The 24405-nt window shown below is 40.9% G+C and overlaps 1 protein-coding gene across 2 annotated transcripts in view; it reads right to left on the bottom strand.

Moving 5' to 3' along the window:
• Window positions 1–24405, bottom strand: part of Uaca (uveal autoantigen with coiled-coil domains and ankyrin repeats) — an 86710-nt gene that overhangs the window by 19580 nt on the left and 42725 nt on the right. The window contains exons 1-10 of one of the 2 annotated variants that reach the window (XM_020185682.2): window positions 20855–21417; window positions 18647–18780; window positions 13906–13994; window positions 11438–11502; window positions 10634–10691; window positions 6289–6359; window positions 6082–6188; window positions 3995–4176; window positions 3075–3112; window positions 79–147 (exon numbers count right to left, since the gene is read on the bottom strand). In XM_020185682.2, the coding sequence (XP_020041271.1) occupies window positions 79–147; window positions 3075–3112; window positions 3995–4176; window positions 6082–6188; window positions 6289–6359; window positions 10634–10691; window positions 11438–11502; window positions 13906–13994; window positions 18647–18780; window positions 20855–20890 (849 nt within the window). In that variant the 5' untranslated portion in view covers window positions 20891–21417. Of the gene's footprint in view, window positions 1–78; window positions 148–3074; window positions 3113–3994; window positions 4177–6081; window positions 6189–6288; window positions 6360–10633; window positions 10692–11437; window positions 11503–13905; window positions 13995–18646; window positions 18781–20854; window positions 21418–24405 lie in introns of those variants that run through there. The other variant, XM_020185681.2, reaches the window with a different exon arrangement.

The following is a 24405-nucleotide window of genomic DNA, read 5'->3' on the forward strand; positions in this document are numbered from 1 at the left end:
TGCTCTCCTAGCCTCCTCAGCCCACTACAAACAGTGCTGGAGTTCTCCTTAGAGACACCAAGTGCTTTTCCCTTTTACCTGCATGCTTTGATGCTCTCTCGGGCTACACTTCATGTTTACTTCCTCTTGCGTGTGTGTCAAATTCCGCTTTGGTCAAACATTAAGGAAAGACAAGTTAACATGTGAGGATATGGAAAAATTTTCCTCAACACAGCGTAAGTGCTTTGCAGTTTATCCAACATCTAATTTTGCTGAATATAACACAAGGTGGCAGTATTTCCACTTAAAAACCCCTGTGATACAGGTTTCAAATAAAGTACAATTTATTTTAAAACACTAGTAATTTTTAAACGTAAGGACTTAAAATCACAAAATTTTAAAAAGGAAAATCTGTGCTGGCAGACTGCCTCAAGGGGTAGAGCCCTGCAAGTGTGAGGTTCTGAGTTCAAACCCCAGTGCCACCAAGAGAAAAAAAATTAAATTAAAAAATTCATAATTACCACTAGTGACACCAATGCCATTAAATTAAAAGGTGTGAAAATATCCATAGTAGACAACTGACTTATAGATTCAAAGCAATCTCCTCCAAAATAAAAATACCATTCTAAAAAAGACAAATGTATCACGGACACAAAAGGTGAGTTGTGCTATAAAGATCACCACTCCCAAAGGAAGAATTTAGTTAAAAAACAAAACAGAAAAGGTGGGAAGAGGAAATCACAATAAGCTGGAAAGACAAGAGGGTCCTTTACTTCTCCCAGGCCTGTCAGGGACTCCAGGCACACAGAGCTCTCTAAATAACTCCAGGGTGGAGTTCTGTTCTGTACACTGATTGCTTTGAAACTTTACTCCAGCTTAGAGACTGCTTTAACAACACAACCCAGTGATCTAACAAGAGAACAACCAACCGTGCTTTTCACCCAAATGGTCTTTAAATCTCCAGAACAGTAATTTAGAAAGCAATAGCTCTCTTCTTGAGTTCTTTCTAAGCTATTGTTTTAATTCTCCAAAACAATTTTTTTTCATGTTTTGTGAGTTTTACACTATCACTCTAATGAATTTGGATAGAGAATCAGAGGGACAGGTCCCATTATAAAGAGGCTCTGTGTCCTGTAAGACACTCAAAGGCCTCTGTTACATGAGTCATTATTTCAGGGTTCTGAGGAAACATTAGTTTTGGTGCAAACCACTTTTCTAGCTTCCTTCCTTCTACCAAAAGGCTGTTCTACACCAAGTAGAGGCCAACCTCCTCACACAGCTCACTTCAGCACATGGATTTCATGCCAGCCAGAAATCCTCATGGACTCACTGCCTCCACTCTCTACCCAGCCCACTCAGACACACTAAGTCAACCCCATCCACCAAGACCAGTTCCTTGGCAAATTCCTTAAAGAATGTGCCTTGTACCTTGGCTCCCTAAGCAAGGCCTGCCCCCCTGATTAGGGGCTCATACCCTGCCTTCTGCTGGACCTACAGTCCTGGGCAATACATATCCAAAGTTCAGCTTAATCCAACACCTGGTAACAGGTGCTTCTTCTCCAGCTTCCTCCACCCTGTGCACACTGGCCTTCCTTCTACTGTCCATGGTGAGGCTTCTCCCAGAGGCTCCCTCCTGCCTCGCACCTTCATCCTGTTTTCCTTTACAGCATGCGCTATGACTGACGAGTCACTTGCTTATTGTTCATCTGCCTCAGGAACCTGAGGGCTCCCTGAGGGCAGGGACTTTGCACTACAGTGTCCCAGAACGTAGGACAGCAGCTGGCACACTGCAGGTGTCCAGCAATCTTCCTTTTACTGTAGGGTCCTTGATCATGAAGCTTACATGTCCCTAAGCATGAGAATAAATCCCATCTGTGGCAGGTGCTCTATTAGGGTATCCAATAACAATGGAAGCATGGGACCTAGCAGTCTTGCTGTTCTGGTAAATGCTAACTCCTTGTTTTCACTCAGGTACTTCCTATGCCACTGAGCAAGGCTCTGTTTCCATATTAACAGCCAACGCTCCATTTTCAATAGCTATACATTTCAGAACTCTCTCAGCTTCTATGTGAGATGGCTCAGACAGACTTACAGTGTGTATACACTTTAACTCTACTCCTCTTAGGCAATCTGAGGAACAGGGAGAAGTGAAAACAGTCACTCCAGATGAAAAGTACCACAGACATGATCCATGCATGAATGTATGACTTAATTCTGATGGAGGGAAGAGGAAAGCCAGCTTTGACTGAGCTTTCAGACTCAGGCAAAGGTAGAGAAATGGTGCGAAATGGTGATGGGAGTTGCTTGGAAGGTACCTGATGACTTTCTCCTCAGGGATGAAGTGCCCCGGTTCCTCACTAGAGAAAAGCTGAGAGCCTGGAAGGGAAAAGCCAGCAGAAGAGGAAGGCTGCCTACACTAGCTTTGGAGCCAGAGTGTCTTAAACCAACCCCACTCTAACTGAGAGAGAAGAGGAGAACACAAGACACAAACCCAGGGTTAAACTGACTTCTTAATAAAATTAGCATAAAGTATGACTTGTGGGGTAATATGCTATCTTTTAAAGGCAAATCCTCAATTAAAAATGCTCAGAAAAAAAAGACTAAGAAGAAATAAAAACGTTAACAATGGAACTGAAGCCACAGCACACACAACATATAATCAGTCCTGAACTCTGGTTTTGGTCAGGCATGAGGCTGCATGCCTGCAATCCTAGCTAGCACTGGGAGGCTGAGGTAGGAGAACCTCAAGTTCCATTATGGGCCACACGTAATGAGTTTGAAGCTAACCTGGGCCACATAGTGAAACCCAGTCTAAGAACCCACCAGTTTTCTTCATCTCTTATTGCACTAGAAGAACTTTCAGAACAGAACACACTTGGCTCTGTTGTTAAACTGGAAAAGGAAAACTGCCTGTGATCTCCAGGCTAACTTTTGTTATTTCAGAATCTCAGTCATGAGGACGGGACCTCACTGACTATCTGAGAGACAGCACATGCTAAACTCAGAACAGTTATGTGTAATTGTCAACCACTTTTACTAAGATTATTTAAATTGCACAACACAGAAAACTTTTAAACATTAAAATTAAGACCAACCTGTTGCAAAGATGGTCCTTTCTTCCAAAGTTCTCTCCCTGAAGATTTAAAGAGAAGAAACCAGTGGAACAACACAACAGGGTAACCTGGCAGGTATGCATTCCCTAAGCATATACGCCGTTGAGGAAGCTTTAAAGTTTCCTCTAAAGCTTACTTCTTAAGTTTTATTTTAAAAAATTATGATTAAAACAATAGTGAAATAACATTTTTACCTACCAAATTAGCAAAGGTTATTTATTATACAATAATATTAAGGTAAGCTGAAAGGCAACTTGCTAATATACTCCAAAAGCTTAAATAAATGTCCTAAAACCCAGTGATTCGATTGCTAGGAATTGATCTTAAGGAGAAAATAAAAATATGCCAAAATATTTACATATCAGGACATACTGGTGAAAAACTGTAAATAACTAAACACCATCTGTAGAAAATAGCTTTGCTAAATGCGATTTATAAATGAACTCTTCTGCATCAATGAAAACTATCTGAGGGAAAAGTCTTCAAACTCATCACACAGAAAGTTAAGTTATGACAGCGTTATCAAGGACCTCAATTTTGTGGATCAGGAAGACTGAGTTACACTTCAACACGCTGACCAAAGCTCTGTAGTGGTGGGGTGAATGGCTAGATTCATTCATCTTCCGTATTTTCCAACTTCTCTTTCATAAACAGAAAAATACCTGGCTCAGACATTTAATGCACATCAGTTGACTATTTTACATGCCTGTGTAAACAATGATTGTTTCTTCATAAAAGTTAGGAGCTTAACTCTTCCTTATCAAAAATACCTATATAATTTCTTTTGTGTCAATGAAAAACTCTTAGTAAAGTGAGCTGCTTCTTTGTCCTCAGTTCTTGAGCTCACCCGGGGGGAGGGCTTACTTGATAAGCTGGACTCTATGTGACAAAGGTGCCGGTACCTTTGCTGGTATTTTCTGACGCAGTCTTCAGTAGTGTCAGAATGTCCAGGTTGTCACCGATTCTCGCATAGTAAGGACTATCATGGCCAAGGGCGTCCAGCAAGCTTACATCAGCACCATTCTTAATTAAGATTTCTACCGCGTCTCTGCAACCATACTCACAACCCAGCATGAGAGCAGTTCTAAAAGAAAAGCGGAAGAACACAGGACCTTGAGGAAAATCCAAGGAAACACTCCAGAAATCCCGTGTCAGAACCCCTTCTTCCACCTTAAGAAGTTCTGCTTGCCAAAGACAGTTTACTTTATACTGTTATCTTGTATTCTAAACTTCATCACATTCATAAAAATATTTGCATTGTGTCTAGCAGGCAGAATGCAATCTTCTATCATCGTACATACTTTAATTACTGTGACCACCAAACAAACCTAGTTCACTCTAGTTCTTCAATGTCCTACAGATAATTACTTCCAAAATCTTCCACAGCTAATATGGTGAGCCATCTGCTCAAAAGCCAACTATTCGAGGTCCCTTCATGAGTTGAACGACATCCTGCAAAGCCCCTTCTCCCAAAGGAGTGTCAGATTCTGCTCATGTTCCCTGGCTTCGGTTCAGACTTGTCTCAAATAAACTCTTCTTGGCCATGCCCGCCACCAGGGACCACTGCTTTATTCTGCCATCATAAACCCATTAGCACTTAAAACATTTCACAGCATGTTAGCGAAGAGCAATCCTGCAACAATACAACTAAACCGTGGGAGAAACTTAGAAGGATCCTAGAAATTATTTTATCGGATCCTAGAAATTATTTTATCAGATCCTCTATTTTTATTGCAGAGGGAACCAACACCTAACAAAATAAAGTACTTGGACCGTGTCTAACTCTGCTTTTAATTGTGAGTGATGGATTTCACAAGAAAACTTCATTCTTGCCTTTACTCTTCTATATAGGCTCTCTTTCTTATATAACCATCCCTCCCTCCATCATTGCTGGTATAAAATTCTGTACAAAATGGGTGTTACTAAAGTTTTTGATACTAGGTCAAAAATGCTAAAGATAAAACAGTAAAAAACCCTGAATACAGTGTCAAAACTTTTATTTTACAAACCATCTGCTGTCAAGTCTACACAATCTCTATTACCCTACTTCACTGGGTTGCTTTTCTTGTTGCTTGTTTTTGTTAACTTCCAATGCAAAAAAAAGTGCTTTGAAAAATATAAGATCTAGGAAAATATAATGCATTATACATGCATCAACCAGATCATGCCTTTCTGACCCTACAATTTAATTTTAAAATCAAATTATTCTAATTATGTTTAGAACCAGATAATAGTATCTGCAAAAATGAAGTAATATGAAAAAGGTACTTTCTTAACCACATTAATGATTTAATTGCTTAGGAATTTCCTCCTTTGAGGTGTCTGAACAATAAAAACAGTAAGAGCTACAAGATCTGACATCTAAAGATATCAGATTTTTTCTTCTTCCAACGAACTACAATGGGATACATGTTTAGAAGAGTAAAATCAAATAAAAAGAAAAGAACACTTTAGTTGTAAACCAATGTACTAACTCAATTAAGCAGGGGTTGTATTTCTGATCCTTGTCATCAGAAACTGCATTATAGCAAGTACCACCATACAGTAAGACCCAGAGAAGGAGAGGAGGGGTTATGGATAGATATGACTGGAGCATGGTGCTAAAATGCATCAAACACAGAAGGGAAGCATACATGCACAGTGGACTCAGCCCTGGCAGAGGTAAGGAGACAAGTTAAGAAAATCTAGACATGGAAGGTTTCAGGGCACCCAAGAACCGCTTTCATCCCAACAGACTCACAAGTGAAGAAATTTCATTAAAGGTCTTCGCTAAAATCACTGGGAGTTCTCTTTCCTGTGGTTCCCTAACCTAATACTGCTTTTACTCAGCACCATCCTGTCATCTTCCCCTAGCTCCCTCTCCTTCCCTCTTCAGCAGACAAGAAGAAAAGGGAGAAGTAATGCTAACTCCCAGGAAGAGGAGAGCCACAGGGTGGCAAGGCCCAGTCCCAGCAGCAAGGTTACCTAGGAGCCATGAGAAAAGGATTACCTGTTCTGTTTGTCCCTGGAATTAATTTCCGCCCCTCTATCTATAAGCAGTTGGCATATTGCTGGCCTACACATCTGAGTCGCCAGAACAAGCGGTGTCCGCCCATCCTAAGCAACAAGAAAAATAAAGGAACATCAAGACGACAAATCTCTCCAAATGTAAACTTAGGATACATGAGCAGAAATGAGAAGAAACAAATTCACTTACTATGTCTTTGGCATTCACAGAGGCCCCATGGTCACACAGCAGCTGGATGCTAGAAGGACAGTCTGCCATTGCTTTAAAAGACAAAGGAAAAGGATGAATATAGGACACATGCATTTTTCTAGGTCCACAGAAGGCAGCAGCAGTTCTTCAATCTCTAACCTAACAAGCTTCACACCCTTTACTCCACCACATCACAAGCATCAACTTTCTATCTTAAAAGGGACCAGACAAGACCACCTTATAATTTCTCAGTCATATTTAAGGGATATTGTGATCCTTACTACTAATCTAAGGGTAAAGACAGATAATAAGAGTCCAACTTAAATTTTCTACTTACAGTACATTTTTAAATATGGCTATGACTGCCTTGATTCTTGAAGTTAGCTCAGATTTTTAAAGAATCATTCATTTTTGTAGAATAGCCACAGCAAACAAAGGACAAACCATAAAATTCCTGTTTCCTTTCAAAAGCAGAGGTTGCAATACCTACCCTTTAACAATGCAAAGTAAGTCATGCTAAAAATTACACTGTAAAATCACTTAATTCATATTTACATTAGGAAAAATGTTTGTTACATTCATAAAATAAGATCATTTACACTCCCTATGAGTTGACAGAAATAATTGGCATAAAGAACACATAAATCAGCACTCTTTCCCTTGGTGAAACTAAATCAAACATACAGAAGAAAATCAAGAAAATTTTCATTTCCTGTGTCTCTGTCCCCGACAATCTTTTATCTAAAACGCATGATCAACTTAATAAGAAGAGGAACTGAACACATTCATTCAGAAATTATAAAATGTACAACTACCCAGGTCAAACTATAAATGAGAACAAAGAAAAGAAAAGCCTAATAAATTCCAGAGTTAGAACATATTAAATACATAAAGTCAGAATTAAAGGTTGTATGGTAGGGAGTATTAACTATTTGCCAAACTTGGACCACCCTTTCTTCTAAGACAGTAACCACGTATTCTGGGCACGTGGTAACTCGGCTACAGCTAGGTGTGGCCACGTGACCAGGAGCCTACCAATGGGATCTCTCAAGTGCTACCTCCAAATCTCAACCTTAAAAAACTGGTTATGCTTCTGGCCACAGTGTGTTCCCTTCCTGTAAGTGGGAACAAAGAAGCACCTGGTACCAGCCTCAGACTTCAGGTTGAGGACTACACTAGAAGATGGTAGAACCACAAAGTGGAAGAGCTCCAAGTCCCTGAGTGACCCCATGGGACAGAGCCACCAGTCAACGTAGACACCGGGTCTGTGACAGGAAAGAAGAGTGTGTAGTTTTGGAAAGCCAATGTTATTTTATGGTTTATTTCTTATAGCAGCCTAGTCTTAGCTCCAACAAAAACAAAAATTGCTATCAAGTGGGGTGCTACTGTAAAAATACCTAAAATACACAGTACCTCTTTAATGGCTGAGTACTAAGTGGTGAGTAAGCATATTTCAGGCTAGAAATCTGGTGACTGTTAAACTGTGTCCACATATTTTACAATGCTACCACCTGTGATAAGTATAGAAAGAACTCCACGTGATTACGGAGACTTACATGAGGCAATAGAAAGAGCTGTATCAGCAGCAAATCAGTGTACAACTGCAGCTACTTGTGGTTTTTAGCAAGGTATTACAGGAAAGAGAAAAGCTCGGGCAAGAATTAACCACTACGTGAACTGAGCTGGACGGAAATGGACAGCACTCAGGTATCTGAAACCTCACAAGTATGGTGAAGCACATCAAACAGGACACAACAACACTGTGCTGCTTTTTTGTTCTCAACAAAGGACTCAACTCAAGGACTTTGCTCAACGTCCTTCTGATGGTAAAAAAGGAAAAGGGGAAAAAAGAAAAGAAAAAGATAAAGTCCTGGAATAAAGATCAGATTGAGGATGTTGCATACAAATTCAAGACTATTTCAGATGGCCTTCAAGTAAGGAGTCATGAAAACCAAGTAGAAAATCTTAAGTCTAGAAATAGGGGCAAGAAATAAAAGAAGACTAAGAATCGTATGCCCAGAAAATCACTTTGCATGTGGTTCTTGGCACACAGAAGTGGCTGGCAAGAAACCGACCCAACACCAACAAGGTTTTGAGGCACTTGCTTTCTTTGCAAGGCCAGAGCCCAGCTGGCTAAGACTCCTCCCTGTGCCACTCCTGCACAGAAGGAGCTTCCTCCAACCTGACTCACATGACTCTGGAGAACAATGGGTCAGTCTGACTCCCCCAGAAGGCAGAGCCAGGAGCCACAGAGGACAGGGGAGAAGGGATCCCCAGAAAACAGAAGGGGAAGTGGCAGCAGCCAGGAGAGCTACATAAACTCCAAGGTCTCAGCAGGATTTGATTCTAGTCACTGGCCAGTGACTGCTGTTCCGTTCTCCCCTTCTGAAGGGGAGCCTTGATTTACTTACCCTGTTCCTGCTCCCTCACTTCATACTGCAAGGTATACAAATCTTCTCTTTCAATTTACAGACTATTGGGCCACAAGGGCCAGCCACCTCAGAGCCAGAAAGAAAACTACACATCATCCAGAAACACTAGACTCTGAGCTGGATGCGTAACCAAATTGGTTTGTGTGTCCTCTCCCTTGGGAAGGGGTGAAGGGTCTTATATGTGGGGAGCAAGGGCTACAGAAATATCTGCAAGGCCAGAGATTGGACTGCAGCAGAAACTGCCACGTTTTCCCAAAATCTGCTCTCCCCTCCACTATGTGAGAACGTGACTCTAGAGTCTCTGCATCCATCCAGAGCCCAAATTTCTGAACCTCCCACAGACATAAAAACAGTCAACTGACATTGCTCTAGCCAGGAAATGAGCCGGGGTTCTCTACCACTTCCAAGTCTGAGCGCTCGGTGCCCTGTGCTCTGCTCCTACTCTGCTGGCTGAAACATGGACATGACGATGACGGCGTTTCATTCACAGTTCAGGGTGATGCCCAGGGGAAAAAGGAGCAATGACAGGAAAGAATTCATTCAGGAATAACCACAAGTCACCTGCCAGCCTATACCACATGCAGCAAGTGTTTGATAAGCTGATACTAGGGTTCTTTTGGTACAGCAACTAATTACTCTCCATCTTACATGTACTAAACAAATACAAAGATTTAAGTTGGTCAAGTTGTACCAGTTTTAAATATAAGCATAACAAAATTCTTGGGAACGTGGAGGGGTTCATGGTGAGGTTCAAATGGCAATGAATGTAAAAATGCTTTGCAGACAACACCACTCTCTGTAAAAATAAGAAAATGCACTGAAAAATTTAAATATCACAACAGCACCTAAAATGCTGGGGACGGTATACATGCTTATAATCCCAACACTTGGGAGACTGAGTGAGGAGGATCCAGAGTTTCTGACCAGCCTGAGTTATGTAGCAAAACCCTATCTCAAATATCAAAAATAAATATGTAAAAACCTAAAGTCCAAAAAGGAAAAACTGAAAGAAAATTAAGGTATAAAAATCTGAAGAAGGGCTGGAGGTGAACCTCAAGTGGTAGAGTGCCTGCCTAGCAAGTGCAAAGTCCTAAGTTCAAACCCCAGTGCTGCCAAAACCAAAACTTCAAAAGATCCAGGCTCATGCCTGTAATCCTAGCTGCTCAGTATTGCAAAAAATAAATTGAAGGACATCTGAAGTCTCTTTAATACAGATCACTTTAAGCTTTGCAAGTATTTCTTATAAGTGAAAAAGATGGCAGATCAGTTTCTTTCCTTGTCCTTTAATAAACAATAGTTATATAAACTATAAACATTCCAAAAATACACAAATACCTAACTTCTGACAATGTACTTTCTTTATGACCCCTGAAGAATAAGTCTTTTTTAAAATGCAGTACATTACAGTGATATGAAATCAGTATTTACACAGAAGTCAAAACAATCACCATCAACTCAGAAATTAATAAATGACAGGTATTACTTATGACTTAATTATAATCAATCATTGCCTCCAACTCTATCCTCCACCTCAGCCTCCTGAGTTACTGCAGGATTATTAACTCCATTTCCAAGTGAGAAAAATGAGGTTCAAACATGAATTAGGTACACAAGTTTTTTAGAAAAAGAAAAAGCCTTTCCTCTTTCCCCCTTCTCCTAATTTTCACACACACATGCACGCACAGGCACACACACAAACAGCAGGAGTAAGCTTTATTCATCTTTGTGCCTTCAGTGTGTGGAAAACTATTGGCTACATGAACCCTTCTAAGCTGAACAATCAAATAAACTTCAATTCTGCATATACAAAAATGTCAGTATCTTTATTTCTCCCTGGATTATACAAATGTGTGTGTGTTAGAGCCTTGGGGTGAATTTTCACATCATTTATGTCCAGGTGGAGCCTTGCATACCTGCATCATGAAGCGCCGTCCTTCCCTGCAGGTCCACATGCTCGGTGGGACAATTGTACTGTAAAACACAGAAACTTGGTCATCTGGGGGGAGTGTCACTTCAAAATTCACTCTCCATACTCAAGTGAACAGCCATTATTTCATCTTAAGATACTCCACTTATCAAAGAAAGTGAAGATTCAGATAATCTACTAAATATTTTGACATAAAACAACCATAATATCGTGTAACTGTAAATTTAACAGCACTTCACCCAGCAGGAAATATATGGCAGGTTACAATAGCACAGAATATTGAAGGCATGTTATTGTCTGGACTTTTCAGCATAAGAGTAAATCCGTCCTGCTGTGAAACTGAGCAGCAATATGTGTAACTGCACCCCGTGAAAGCTCAATTCAGCCCAGCAGGCCAAAGGATGATGTGATGCCAGGTTGCAAATTCACCTAATGATGTGAGTATGACGTGGGGCAAGTTATCTATGTTTGTACAGAAATACATAAATCACACGCCCTATTACTTTATCTTATGTCACATTCTAGACAGCAGAAATTCCAGTCTCCAGCTAATGTCAACAGGAAGGTCAAGTCCTTATTGTTTATTTTTAAAGCACTGAGTTATGCAGTTCACTTCCCTGGAGTTCTTGTTCTTATTGTTCACATTTCTTCACAAACAATGGGTAAATCCATGTAGCTAACAGTCAAAGTTACATTACTATTTTCTTTGATCTCAAATTCCAAAATGACAAGAACATGCTGGTTATTTTCAATCAAATAATGAAGCTAGAGTTACAATCGTCTCTACTACCTGTAGAAGCTTTTGCAGGCACAACGCATGTCCGTACTTAGCAGCCAGGTGAAGAGCATTTCTTCCTGTTGAAGAAAGAATTGCAAAAGTGTGGGAGCTCTCATAGAAACAGGACTCTTCTTCCACAATTAGCTGACAGCATACTTCATTTGTAAGCAGGCTTTCAGTGTCTAATGTGTTTCACCTAGCTTGATATAGAGATAACGCACACACCAAAACAGTGACGGTGGTAAGAAAAACTAATCACCCACAGGCACAAAGAGGGGAACCTTGTCTCCGGCACCTACAGCTGGAGAAGCAGTGTCTGAGACAAAGTAGATAAGCTCAATGTTGGCACAGGAAACAGAGGGGAGGAGAGAGAAAAAGAGAATGGAGAACAGGAAAAGGAAAGAAGTGCCAGACTTTATGTGTCATTGCCAGATGGGCCGTGGGGCACCAACAATGGAGAGAGCTTAGAAATCTAAGTCAGAGAAGGCTCTAATTTTTATGTCTCTGCTAGAATTCAAAGTGTATTGTGAGACTGTGTCTTTAAAAAAAAAAATCAGCTCAGAGCTGAGGAAATATCACATCCAGCTACTTGAGATACAGCAACAAAAACTCAAAGAAATGCGGGAATTAAAATGTGCAGTTTTGAGGGAAATGCCACAGGGGCAACACCTCATTTCAAATTTACTGTCACCGAAAATAGGAGTTAGGACAATTCCCATACTCATGCAAGTACATATGTATGTAAGAGTGTGTGTATTTATTTTATTATTATTGTTTTTTTGAGATAGAGTCTTTCTATGTAGACCAGAGTGAACTCAAACTCATGATCCTCCTGCCTCAGCCTCCCAAGTGCTGGGATTACAAGCGAGTACCACACCTGACTTATACACACACACAGTATGTGTGTGTACATATGCATATATGTGTGTATGCATACATACATATATTTTTAGGCAAATATCCATATCTGTATTAAAACAGACACTAGAGCAATTAAGAAAGGTCCTTTTCCCAGGAAAGGACAACTTTAGTGACAAACACAATAGTAAAACTAAATCAAAACACAGCTCACTGCAGCATCAACAGGAGAGGAAGCATGAGGAGGGCATGTTGGGATGCGGTGTATGAAGATGTCTACTGAGCTGTAGGTGGGGAGCTCCACCTACATGAGAGGAAAAAGGGCAAGAACCACTGGATTAGCCAGCAAAATGTCCAGACAGAAAACACACAAAAAGGAAGACACACATTTGAACTGGAATCAGCACATATACTAGTCTCAAGACTTCTGAAGAAGCTTAAATTTGTAAAATTTCTAAATATAAATGTGCTATCCACTGATGTAGAAAAAGAGTTGAGCAAGAAGCACATTTCTTTCTCTGTTCAAATGTGAACAATAAATTGAGTTTTGTCTTTAATTTAGAATTTGACGCATCCTCCCCAACTCAATTCCCTTTCTAAGTACACTGCTGCTTAAGTCATTTCACACATAGGGTCATGGGACAAAATATTACAGCTGTTAAGGAAAGTCTCTGTTTAGGTCAACTCCTACATTTAGTTGAATAACAAAGCAGAATTACAGAGATCAAAACTGTTAAGAGTCCCAGAGAGGACAGAATGTTTACCCCGATGACAAAAAAAATAACGCTCTGGCTGAAGAAAGGCAACAGCTAAGTTTGAGTCCTCCCAGGTCCATCTTGGATGAGCAAACTGTGCTCTGCAATTTTAAAGGACAGACCTAGGTACCACCAAGGGCAAGCAGAAGACTGTCTCTAAAAATACAGCTGTGCAAACAGAGTGTTCCTTCTGAGGTAGAATGGCTGTGAACACAGCTCTAACTGTGTGCATCTCCATCTCATCTCCTGCAGGCCCCAGCAAGGTGCTGGCACTCAGGTTCACAGCTCACTGGGTCAACATGAAGATCAAGTGAGTTAACACATGCAAGCACGTAAAATGCTCAGCTTAGCAGAGCAGCTACAAGAATGTTATAGAAATGTCAGCTCTGCTTGCATTCACCAGGGTTGTTGACGTTGCTGCTGTTGTGAGGCAGTTAGTTCTCCAGACCTTGCAACACAGAGAACTCACATAGAACAGTATATGGAAACAAACCAAATAGACCCGAAAGTGTCTTCAAAACCCTAGATTTTAGGATCCTGTCAGACTGCTAAGACTACCACTAGCCACAGGTCTCCAATTTATCAGTCCAGTAATCCTTCTCCTAAATGTCTTACCTCTCCCCACGACACCACCTCAGGTATTTAAAAACAGAGCACTTAGGACTTCTCCATTTTAAATCACATTTGATCTGACTGAGAATTCTAGTGGTGGCTGGAGGGTATTGCTCAATGGTAGAGTGTTTGTCTGCATGGGCAAGGCCTTGGGTTCAATCACCAACACCGAAAAAAAGAAAATAAAAGAATCTTAGCAGTGGCAGTGTGTGGAACTTCTTCATGTTTCTTTATTGACTGTGGAGGGAGACATACCTGCAGTATCACTGGTTGTAATATCAATTCCATGAATAAGGATGGCATTCAGACACTCAAGATTCCCCTTAGAGGCCACAACATGGAAGCTAAACAAAGAAAATATTTGTTATGCCACAGAAACTAACAAAGGCGATTTAAATGTTACACTGATATTGTTCTTTATTTTATAAATACACACATTCTTTTTCTTGGGGGGCGGGGAGAGGCACTACTTGTGCTTGAACTCAGGGCCTTACACGTGCTAAGCAGGTACTCTACTATTTGAGCCACTCCATCAGCCAACACACACATACTTTATTTTTTTTTTCTTTTATTATTCATATGTGCATACAAGGCTTGGTTCATTTCTCCCCTCTGCCCCCACCCCCTCCCTTACCACCCACTCCGCCCCCTCCCTCTCCCCCCCACCCCCTCAATACCCAGCAGAAAATATTTTGCCCTTATTTCTAATTTTGTTGTACAGAGAGCATAAGCAATAACAGGAAGGGACAAGGGTTTTTGCTGGTTGAGATAAGGATAGCTATACAGGGTATTGACTCACATTGATTTCCTGTGAAGGCACACACATACTTTAAAGACCACATTAGAACACACACATGCACATACACACACACACACACACACACACAGAGTGCATCTCTGATCCAAAACTCTGCAATCTGTCCACAGCAGGCCAATGCATTCTAGAAACATCTCCTTAGAACAAGTGAAGTATCCTAATATTCAAGACCCATAATAACAGAAAAACTATAATATCATTAGCTCTATAATTTATTAGTTCAATAGCAAAAGCACTGAATGCATACTAGAAAGTTTCTATCTGATTATTTTGTTTGAGTTCAAATACACTGAAACTGCTAAAATAAACAAAATTATAGCAGAATGCTGAGGCCAAAGACAAATAAAAACATCCACCCATTCTCTTCAAACTAAACCTGACATAGAAAAAGCCTTCAAAATAAGTGAAAATACACTTATAGGCCACGTAGAACTGGTGCCTTCCTCCTCCCACACAGTGACCAATGACTGCCTAATTCCTGCGCTCACACCTGTATGACTAGCTGATGTCTCTCACAAACAGACATAGAGAACAAGTTTTCTAATAAGCCTGATTAAGAAACTAACTTTAAGCCACCAAGGACCCAAGATGCTAGTTAGCAGAATATTCCACTATTGCTTTGATCATCTCACATTATTAATCTACAAATAGAAATTTTCTGTGTGCAATAAGAAGTGACTAGCACTCTACCAAATCCAGCTTGGTAAGTAGAGTAGGAGTTGGTGGCAAAGGACACTGACTCTGGATGGACTAGAACTGTGGCCCAAAAAAGCAGTCACCACCTAAGGGAGACAGGTGTGATGGCTCAGCACAAGGAACCTGAACTCAGCTGCACTCCGCACCTCACTCTTCACAGGCACTTCTTCCCTGGATACACCATCCCTGAAATTGTAGGACTTCTCCCTCTCCCACCCCTGCCTTTATTATCTATGCAAACTTAGCATTTAAATGATATATAAAGTCAGTATTTATTTTCTCTGTAGCCTATTAGTCTCTTCCCACTCAATTGTAAACTCTGTAACAGCAGAGATTTTTTTTTTGTCTGTTTTGCTTCCCCAGAACCAAGTGGCAGAGAGTGGACCCTCAAATATTTGAATAACTAAATGCTTACAGACAAAAAGATGTAAAAATCTTGCAAATTAATTTCCAGATATAACTCAGTCATGTGACTCTATTAGTATTATGACAGATAAATAAAATGCAAACCAGAGATAAAGCACTCCTGAATAAGGCTGGCTTGCATACAATTTGAATTTTAGGGGAAGAGCTCTTTCAAATAAAAGAAATACAGTATTCCTAAGAGTCAGACTGGTTCTCCTTTTAGTAGAATAATTAAGGCTAAAGATATCCGTCAACTCCTCTGCAACCCCAAAGCAGTGATTACACTACGAGATGAGCCAGAGAACATGTGTGGGGAGAGCTGCTCTCCTTCCTGTGAAGGGACATACCTCCCAACGGTCCTGTATAAATGACCCCGCATCAGATACCACTTTTTGTATGGTTGCTTGTTTTCATTTCTTAGTTCACAAAATTTGGAAGATTTCTTTCTTCAAAATAGATCACAGTGACCAGGCACGGTGGCTCACTTCTATAATCCTAGCTACTTGGAAGGTGGAGATCTGGGAGGACTGAGGGTGGCAATGGCTAGATGTGCCTGTCATCCCAGCTATGAACAAATATGAGGAATCGAGGTCCAATACGGGCATAAAGCAAGACCCAATCTCAAAAATAGCCACTGCAAACACCTGCCCAGCAAGTGCAAAACTCTGAGTTCCACCCCCAGTGCTGCAAAAAAAAAAAAAAAGAAAAGAAAAAAGGAGATCAATGTTAAATGGACATTTGTTACATGGGCAGACATCACAACAGATCTACAATACTTTATTAATGCTGGTGTACTATAAACAGTAGACATGCTTCAGCAAGAAGATGTAGCATTTAAATGTAGTGAAGGAAATAAGGAAATGCTGTATAGGAATACTCCCTGGAAATTAAAAAAGCAACTCTAAGTTTCTTTTTTGAAAAACAAGACATGAACTTCAGCCTCTAATGGAAAATACACATCAACTGGACAATGCTACCTTTTCTAGTTGTCTGAGCACTAGAAAAGCTTCAACAAACTGTAAGATAAGCCTATGCCTGAAGGCATCATTGAGCTGACAAGACAGGGGAACATCACTAGACCAGGATGCAAGGAAAGACAGAGGCCCAGAGATGCCAGCTATGTCTGAGCCACTTCCTCCCTAGAAGCACCTGTTGACTCCAGAGAAGCGTAGGGAGCCTTCTGGCAGCCAGGCTGATAGGGCCAGAAGTGGAACCCACAGCTGTACCTCTAGCAAGTTGGCAAGCAAGGGGCACTGGGGAGCCAACTCCCCAGGGGCTGGGAGCTCAAAGGGCTCCTGTTCACCCTAACAGAGGTAAACAGGAAGGAAACAATCCCTTGTAGTGGCAATGCTAGGCTTAAAATATTTCTCTTTTGTAACCACAGTAAAGTCAAGAAGTACTTGTTTTTTCTGTCTTAAATTTCAAAATTAAAATAAAAAAATCAAAATCAAAATACAGAAGATTTGTAACATGTTCTAAATACAAAATGCTTTAAGAATATAGTTTTTGTGAGTAAATAAAAATGTTTTCTCCTGTGAAGGCAGGAGTTCTACTTCCTATTGTGAAAACCTCAAACATTATCAAATATTTCATACTGGAGTTCACAGTTCACCAAGTAACACCCAATTCTTATAAGCCCAACTAGTAATACAAATAATCTCACTCAAAGCTGAACCTTAGACAAAAAAAAAAAAAAAAAACTGAAAAAATCTCAAGCACCCATTGATCCAAAACATTGAAAGTACAGATTAACAGAACTAAAAAAAAACAGATTTCATTGAAAGACGACTCTGGTAGCAACTGGGGAAGAAGAAACTGGAAAAACAGCATCACAGACATTAGAATTTCACTATTTGTAGCGTGGCTTATGCCTGTAATCCTAGCTACTCAGGAGGCAGAGATCATGAGGATCACACTTCGAAGCCAGCCTGGGCAAATAGTCTATGAGACCCTATCTCGAAAACCCTTCACAAAACAGGGCTGGTTGAGTGGCTCAAGGTGTAGGCCCTGAGTTCAAGCCCCAGTACCGCAAAAAAAGTTTCACTATTTGAAAAGTTTAATATTTAGTAGAAATACCAGAAGAACTCAAACTATGTTTCCTTAGCTACTAAAGTGCTACTTGATACAACTGAAACACTGTAAGCTTAAAAAAAAAACTTTACTGCTCTTAAACACTACTTAAGTTATAGTCAGGCTTTGCTGTCTTCACTGTATCTACGTATCTACACATTCCAAGGTAGTGACCTACATCAAACATTAACTGCTCACTTCCTAACATTCATTTCTATATTTAGTATCTGTTTCCAGTCATAATATTCTGAATAAACTTGTGCAAGCTGAAGGCTAAGGAATGTCAGGAAATGACCTTTTCACCTCTAACTTTGGAAGGGTTTCCACATAAGGCTTTAACTGATATAATTTTAGAGCAGAAGCTACATCTAGCCTTTAACCCAACTTCTTCCCACCCTCAGCAGCAAGAGAAAGGATCAAGACCTGGGATGGGTAGGCAAAAGGCACATGGTTCACAGGTATACAAACAGGAACAGTCCTCTCAGTGACCTAACAGCAAAGGGTGGGCTCGCCACCTGCATCTCCCTGGGCCACACTAGTTATTCTGCCTGCTTTCTGCTCTGAACATTCTCATTTAAAATAATTATCCAAGTGAAAATTCAGAGTAGGAGTTCGGGGGGAAAAGAATAGTTCTCCAGAGGCAGAATGGCTGGTTTCCCGTGCTAGCTCTGACTTTTCATGAGATAAGAACAAGTGACTTAATCTGTAAATTTTTTCCTACTTGTTTTATAGGGTTGCCTAGAAGGTCAAACATGATAAGGAATTTGAAAATGCCCCCAAAAGACCACAGCTGTGGTGTGCCACGGTCTAAACAACTAGACCTGGGTGGTCTGCTTAGTGTTCTCTCTCCAGCTCAGGCATCTTTTACATCGAGAACCAGTATTTGCTTGCAAAATTCCATACTGTGAGTTTTGGTAAAGACTTCTGAAATAGGGAAGTTGAGAACCACAACTCATAAGTTTCACCTGCAGCCCTAGTTCCTCCCACTGGGACACAGTTAATACTTACGCGGATCTGCCTTCCACATCTAGCTTGCCTGGGTTTACTCCCTTTTTAGCAAGGATGGAGGACACTTTTTCCACATCCCCTCTCTCTGCAGCTTTCATCAGCCGGTCATCATATTTGTTCCATTCTGCTGCATGCTACAAGGAAAAAGAGGAAACAGGCAGGCTATGTCAGTAGAATGTGCTAGCAAAGCAGAAGAGGAGAAAGGGAAGCCGCACGTGCCCACTGCATCCCACACTGCCTTCTCTATGCTGTGCTAGCTTCACAAGAATAACAGCTACGAAACCTTCCCCAAACACAGGAACCCAAGAAGCATTTTATATTTCACTTCCAGGTACCGACTACCCTGTGCCAGGCATGACCATGACCAGCTCAATCAGCATGGCACACTAAAATTATCATCTCCACTGCACAGCAGAGAAAATCAAGCCCATGGACATGTGATGACATCAGTGCCAAGCCCACCCTCAGCTTCTGTAGTCTCCAAGTCAGTGTGCCCTTCCTGGTCCCTAGCTAACACCTTTAAATACCTGTAGGCAAGTTGTACACAAACACACACATGTATTCATTATGCTTATATGCCAGGATTTAAAAAACAGTTCCCACAGACAAAACTAAAAAGAAAGACTCTGAAGGATGAAGCTCTTAAACTCCTAAAATAATAGGATTACAGATGACTCATTTTCCTCCTTCTTTTTATATTCAACACATTTTGATTTATAAAAAAGATTTTCAAGCCAGGTACCCTGGCTCACGCCTGCAATACCAGCTATGCAGGAGGCATAGGTAGGAGGATCTCTGTGAGGCCAGACCTTAATAGAGAAACAACTAAAGCAAAAAGGGCTGGTGTTTCAGTGGCTGGAGCATCTGCCTAGTAAGTGCAAGGCCCTGAGTTCAAACCACTATACTATCACAAAAAAAAAAAGTTATCATTTTAACAAAAACTTAGTACACATTTATTTCAAAGGAAGATAACATAGTTTTTTTAATAAGAGAATATATTACAGAACATATATTTTAATTACGCAATACATATTTTAATTTAATATGTGTTTTTTATATTTTAAGGTTATCTTTTGCTTCAATTGGAGAAAATATATTCAAGGCTATCTAAAGTCAATAACTTTGGTCTTTTCTCAGTAAGCAAAAATGTCAGCATGCAGAAATAAGGTGTGAATTTCTTAAAACTAAGATTTTAGCCTATTAAAATATTCTGTCAGCTTACTGCTAAATTCTATGCTAAATCCAATACTCTCTCTAGAACAAAAGAAATCTATGTATTTGTCACATAACTTACAAAGCAAATCCTATTCTCACACAAACTGTAACAAATGGAGAAATAAATCAGGTGCAAATAGGTCCTCCACCTGCTGATCTACAGGACTATTTTATACCTGCTGTCCTCTCCAAACAAGAAAAAAACAATTTTCTAACCAAATAAACCATGTACTCAATAAACACTTGAAACAGAAAATATGAAAACTGAGGATGAACAACATGAACACATACAATTTTAACGATCTCCTGAAATTTAATATTTTAATGGAATCTGGTTCAAGCACCTACACAGACTTTGAAGTGTTGTCTCAAACTAGTTAAATTTGATGATTAACCCATTTCCTCCTAACTTGGGAAGTTCAAACTGCCAGGTGAGTAGAGAATAATGCTACCTACTGGCTTGAAACCCGAAGTGCATTTTTGACAGGCCTTTCTGCCCAGCTGGAGGAGTGGGAGTGGGACAGACCTGTAAGAGGCACTGCCTCTCAGATGCCCAAAGGAAGACGTCATGTTTAGCACACAAATACTTGCTCTAAACCGATAAGTTTATCCTTACAAGTAATTACAAGTCTTTATTTCCAGGTAAACTTGCTGGTGGAGACAGAAGCTATTTAAATCACTACAAGGTTGTAAAATTCCAAAGGAAGGCCTTATTTCAAAGATCCTTGGATGTGATTAAAGTCTCCCATTAGCCTGTGATTTTCAGTTCCGATCCAATGTCAGTTAACAGTAATACTACTCAGTTATCATAATTCCATCCTGTGCTTTCTACACCCGGAAAAACAAGCAAGAACTCATTTGCTATCACTAACTCCACAGGCCAATCAGGAAGAAAACACTTGCACAAAGAAGCCGAAAGCAGTGAAGCAGTACACTGTAGAAGAGGAGACAAGCCTGGGGAGACTCAGGCTCCACCGCCCCGGGGATACCCACTCTGTTCTTAGGAGCACAAGACGCCCAACAGTTCATCCTGGGCAGGATCCGCCAGCCGCCAGTCCCTGGGCACTAAGCTACAAATCCCTGCGCTCACAGCAGGCCGGCAGACGGTATCCTAGGGAGGGACTGTCCCTTGCATGCTGTGCTGCACTTAGCTCGGCTCTCCAGCAGTATTTTCTTCGTCTTCCGGATCCTTGTCTGCCTTCATAACGCTTGGAGTGACGCTCCTTACTGCCGAGTCCGTACCACAACTCCTCCTCTTTCTTAGTCTTTAGAAGCTGTCTTTCAAAGTTGTCCTTCTCAGGGAACCCGCTAGAAACATTGACCAGCCCCACATGGCTGCACACAGGCTGTCTGCATAAGAAGCCGGCCAGTGACTGGTGTGCCTGCCTCCCGCTGGTGCATTCTATTTTGGATTCCATAGGACTGACAGCTGAGTGACACAAAGGAGCAGCTAAGAATACATCGCAAATGCATGCTTCTCCTCTGAGTAATAAATTTCAGGTCTGCTGGAGAAATGAGTCAGTCATGGTGTAAAACATGCTTATTACACCAAAACAACTATGGTGAGCTAATCACAACACTGCTAAGAAACAAATTCGGTTATTCTACAAAACAGTACTTAACCCCAGTTCCGGTCTTAGTATCATTTATCATGAAGTTATAATAGCTCTGACAAACAGAACAGAAAACTCTATTTAAAGCAAATGTGTCACACTTTAAGGAAACGCATGCACACACAGCCACACTTTCAAGTTTTCTCCATTTTAAAAAAGCACCCTACCAGGCTCAGTGTGCACACAGCAAGTCTCAGCTTACACCTGCTGCCAGTGTGTCTCCTGGCCTGTCAGATGAGGAGAGATGGAAGTACTGCCAAGTAGACTGCATCACAACACTCTTCAGCAAATTTTAAACTTAACTCTACCCTTAATTTCCAAGGTTAGTACCCTGCCTGCTATAGCAAGTAAACATTTTATCAGTGGAAAGTCAAATTATCTGGATTCAGTGAATAAAAAAACAAATGAACTGATTAAACACTAAAGGAGGCAGCTACACATTAAATGCTGAGCCAGACCACAGATAAAACTCTGAGGACGAAGTACACAAGTTCCCCACGTTCTCTGAGACACCCACACCTGTACCCATGCTCCTCACACCAAGGCCAGCACAGCTGCAAGCATGGGGTTGTTCTACTTACCACAACAGCATCAGAATAATTTCTATTTCCTCCAAAAAGACACACTCAGGAAAACTGTTTGATGGGAATGTGAAACAGCCCACACATGTGTTTATAGGAAGACAGTAACTCCTACAACCATAGGTCATGTTGCCAGTAAAAACTTGTTATAAACTTCAATAAGAAATCCATTTCCTACTATTGAAATTTAAAAATCAGATCTATATTCTAATTATAAAACTCATAAGGTCATATACCATAAGGCATTGTTTTCAACAATGATTTTCTTCCACACCACATGAGTGCCACAGTGGATTCATCTGGCTGAACATGAAAACTTGGTTGGTCTATTCACCCCCTCAGAGAACATCTGGATAGAACTCAGGCTCTGTCCTATGGTCAACAAAGCTATCACATTCTTTCTAGAAAAAGGACAGCATAGTAAAGAAAATAAAAAGAAGAGGGAAACCTGTAATGAGTAACAAAGCCATATAAGGAGCAGATCCATGACCAGGCAATAGGACCTGTGTGTCCCAGTGTACAATGGCTGTCCTGAGCTGCCGCCTCCCCAGCTGCCTAGCAAGAGCCCTAGGCAAACCATGCCTCTGCTGTCTCCTGTACCCCTAAAGCTCTGCCCTCACTTCATTCGGTTCTTCTCAAATGTCCCTTCCTCAAAAGGGTCTCAGCCATTGCATCCAATCAGCCACTGTGGCTATACCTACCTCTCTTGATTCTCTGCCCTTGACTTTTCTTCAAAGTGCTTAATAGACTCTACCTTTACAGCTGTATTTACCTGTTCAATGACTTACTGCCTGTCCCCTGGAACCGCTCAAACTTGACAAGATATCTGGGGTCTTTTCTATATACATTCTGAAACTGTAAAGCTGATTTCTAAGTAAGTAATTTGGCAGTGTCTAGATTCCTACCCATGTTAATGGCCAGAATCCAAATCTGCTCTGTGAGTCCTTCTCATGGATGACACGGTTAACTAGGTCACATCTGGATGATATTTATTAGCAATGCACTTTCTCCTGTACAGACAACAAATACCAACCCACCTGGCAGACAGGAAGCCCAGTGACAGTGAATGAGCAGACAAACCCCTCCCTAGTCAACAACAGTTCCTCCCTGGCCTAAACCTCCTCCTGTAATCTCTACCTCAGCTCTTTTTCCACTTCTCAAATCCCCCAGGATCCCTCACAAAGTGCTCTAAATAGTGGCTAAACAAAGTTGTGAGTTGAGCATGGTGGATCAGAAGGATGGAGGTTCACAGCAAACCCAGGCAAAAAGCTGGTAAGGCCCCATCTCAACCCATGGCTGGGCACAGGGGCACATGCCTGTCATCTGAGCTACACAGAAAGCATAAATAGGAGGATTGCTGTCCAGGCCAGACCAGGCATAAACACAAGACCTTATCCCCAAAATAACCAAAGCAAAAAGGGCTGGGCATGTGGTTCAAGTATTAGAGAGCCTGCTTAGTAAGACCAAGAACCCTGCGTTCAAACCCAGTAGCACCATAAGTAAATGAATGAATAAATGAACACACTAACTAACACGTCATGCTGATGGGTAAGCCTGGATTCAGGGTCCATCTCTGCCCTCACCTGCTGTGCACTGGTGGGAACAGTGTTCATGCCTTCTAAGCTCAGTTTCCTCAACTACAAAGCAATGGAGCCATCTGTACAAAATCAGTGAAGTGTCTACGAAGGGCTCAGCACTGTGCGTGCAGGTGTCAGTGTCCAAAACTGGAGGCACTCGTGACAAGAGCTCCTGGAGAAACATAGTTTAAAGAAGTGAAAAAATAACAGCACTTATTTTGCCTTGCCTATGTCTGCTATTCCATGGGGTAGCCAAATAGCTAATGAAGGGAAGTCCATCTTTACAAGGATTTACTGCCAATAAAAAGAAAAAAGGCAGAGCTAGACTTTAACCATTCTCAAGCCCTACTCAGTCAACAGTTCCAGGGAGTGATCCCGGGTGGCTGCTAACATCACAGACAGACGACAGGCTAACAACACCCTCATGTCATGCTCCTCCCCTAGGAGGGTGGTTCAAGCAAAACATTAAACATGAAAGTCCATCCATTCTTCTGGAACTAATAATTCACAAGAAATACAGAGGAATATGATAAACTACATCACAAGGATATAGTCAGACACAGCCAGTATGGAAGAAATTACAGTTTCTTAAAATATGAGGAAAAAAAAAAAGATAGAGTGGGTCTATGCACTTAAAGTGACTTCAGAAATGTCAATCAATCACAGGCATAGCACTTAAATATCCTGATTTAACAAGCTACTTTAGGAAATGTGGCTATTAACTGCATATTTGATGAACTGAATAATTACAAGAAATTGGGGTTTTGGTGTGA

This window comes from Castor canadensis, chromosome 19, assembly GCF_047511655.1.
Source record: "Castor canadensis chromosome 19, mCasCan1.hap1v2, whole genome shotgun sequence".
Taxonomy (NCBI): Eukaryota; Metazoa; Chordata; class Mammalia; order Rodentia; family Castoridae; genus Castor; species Castor canadensis.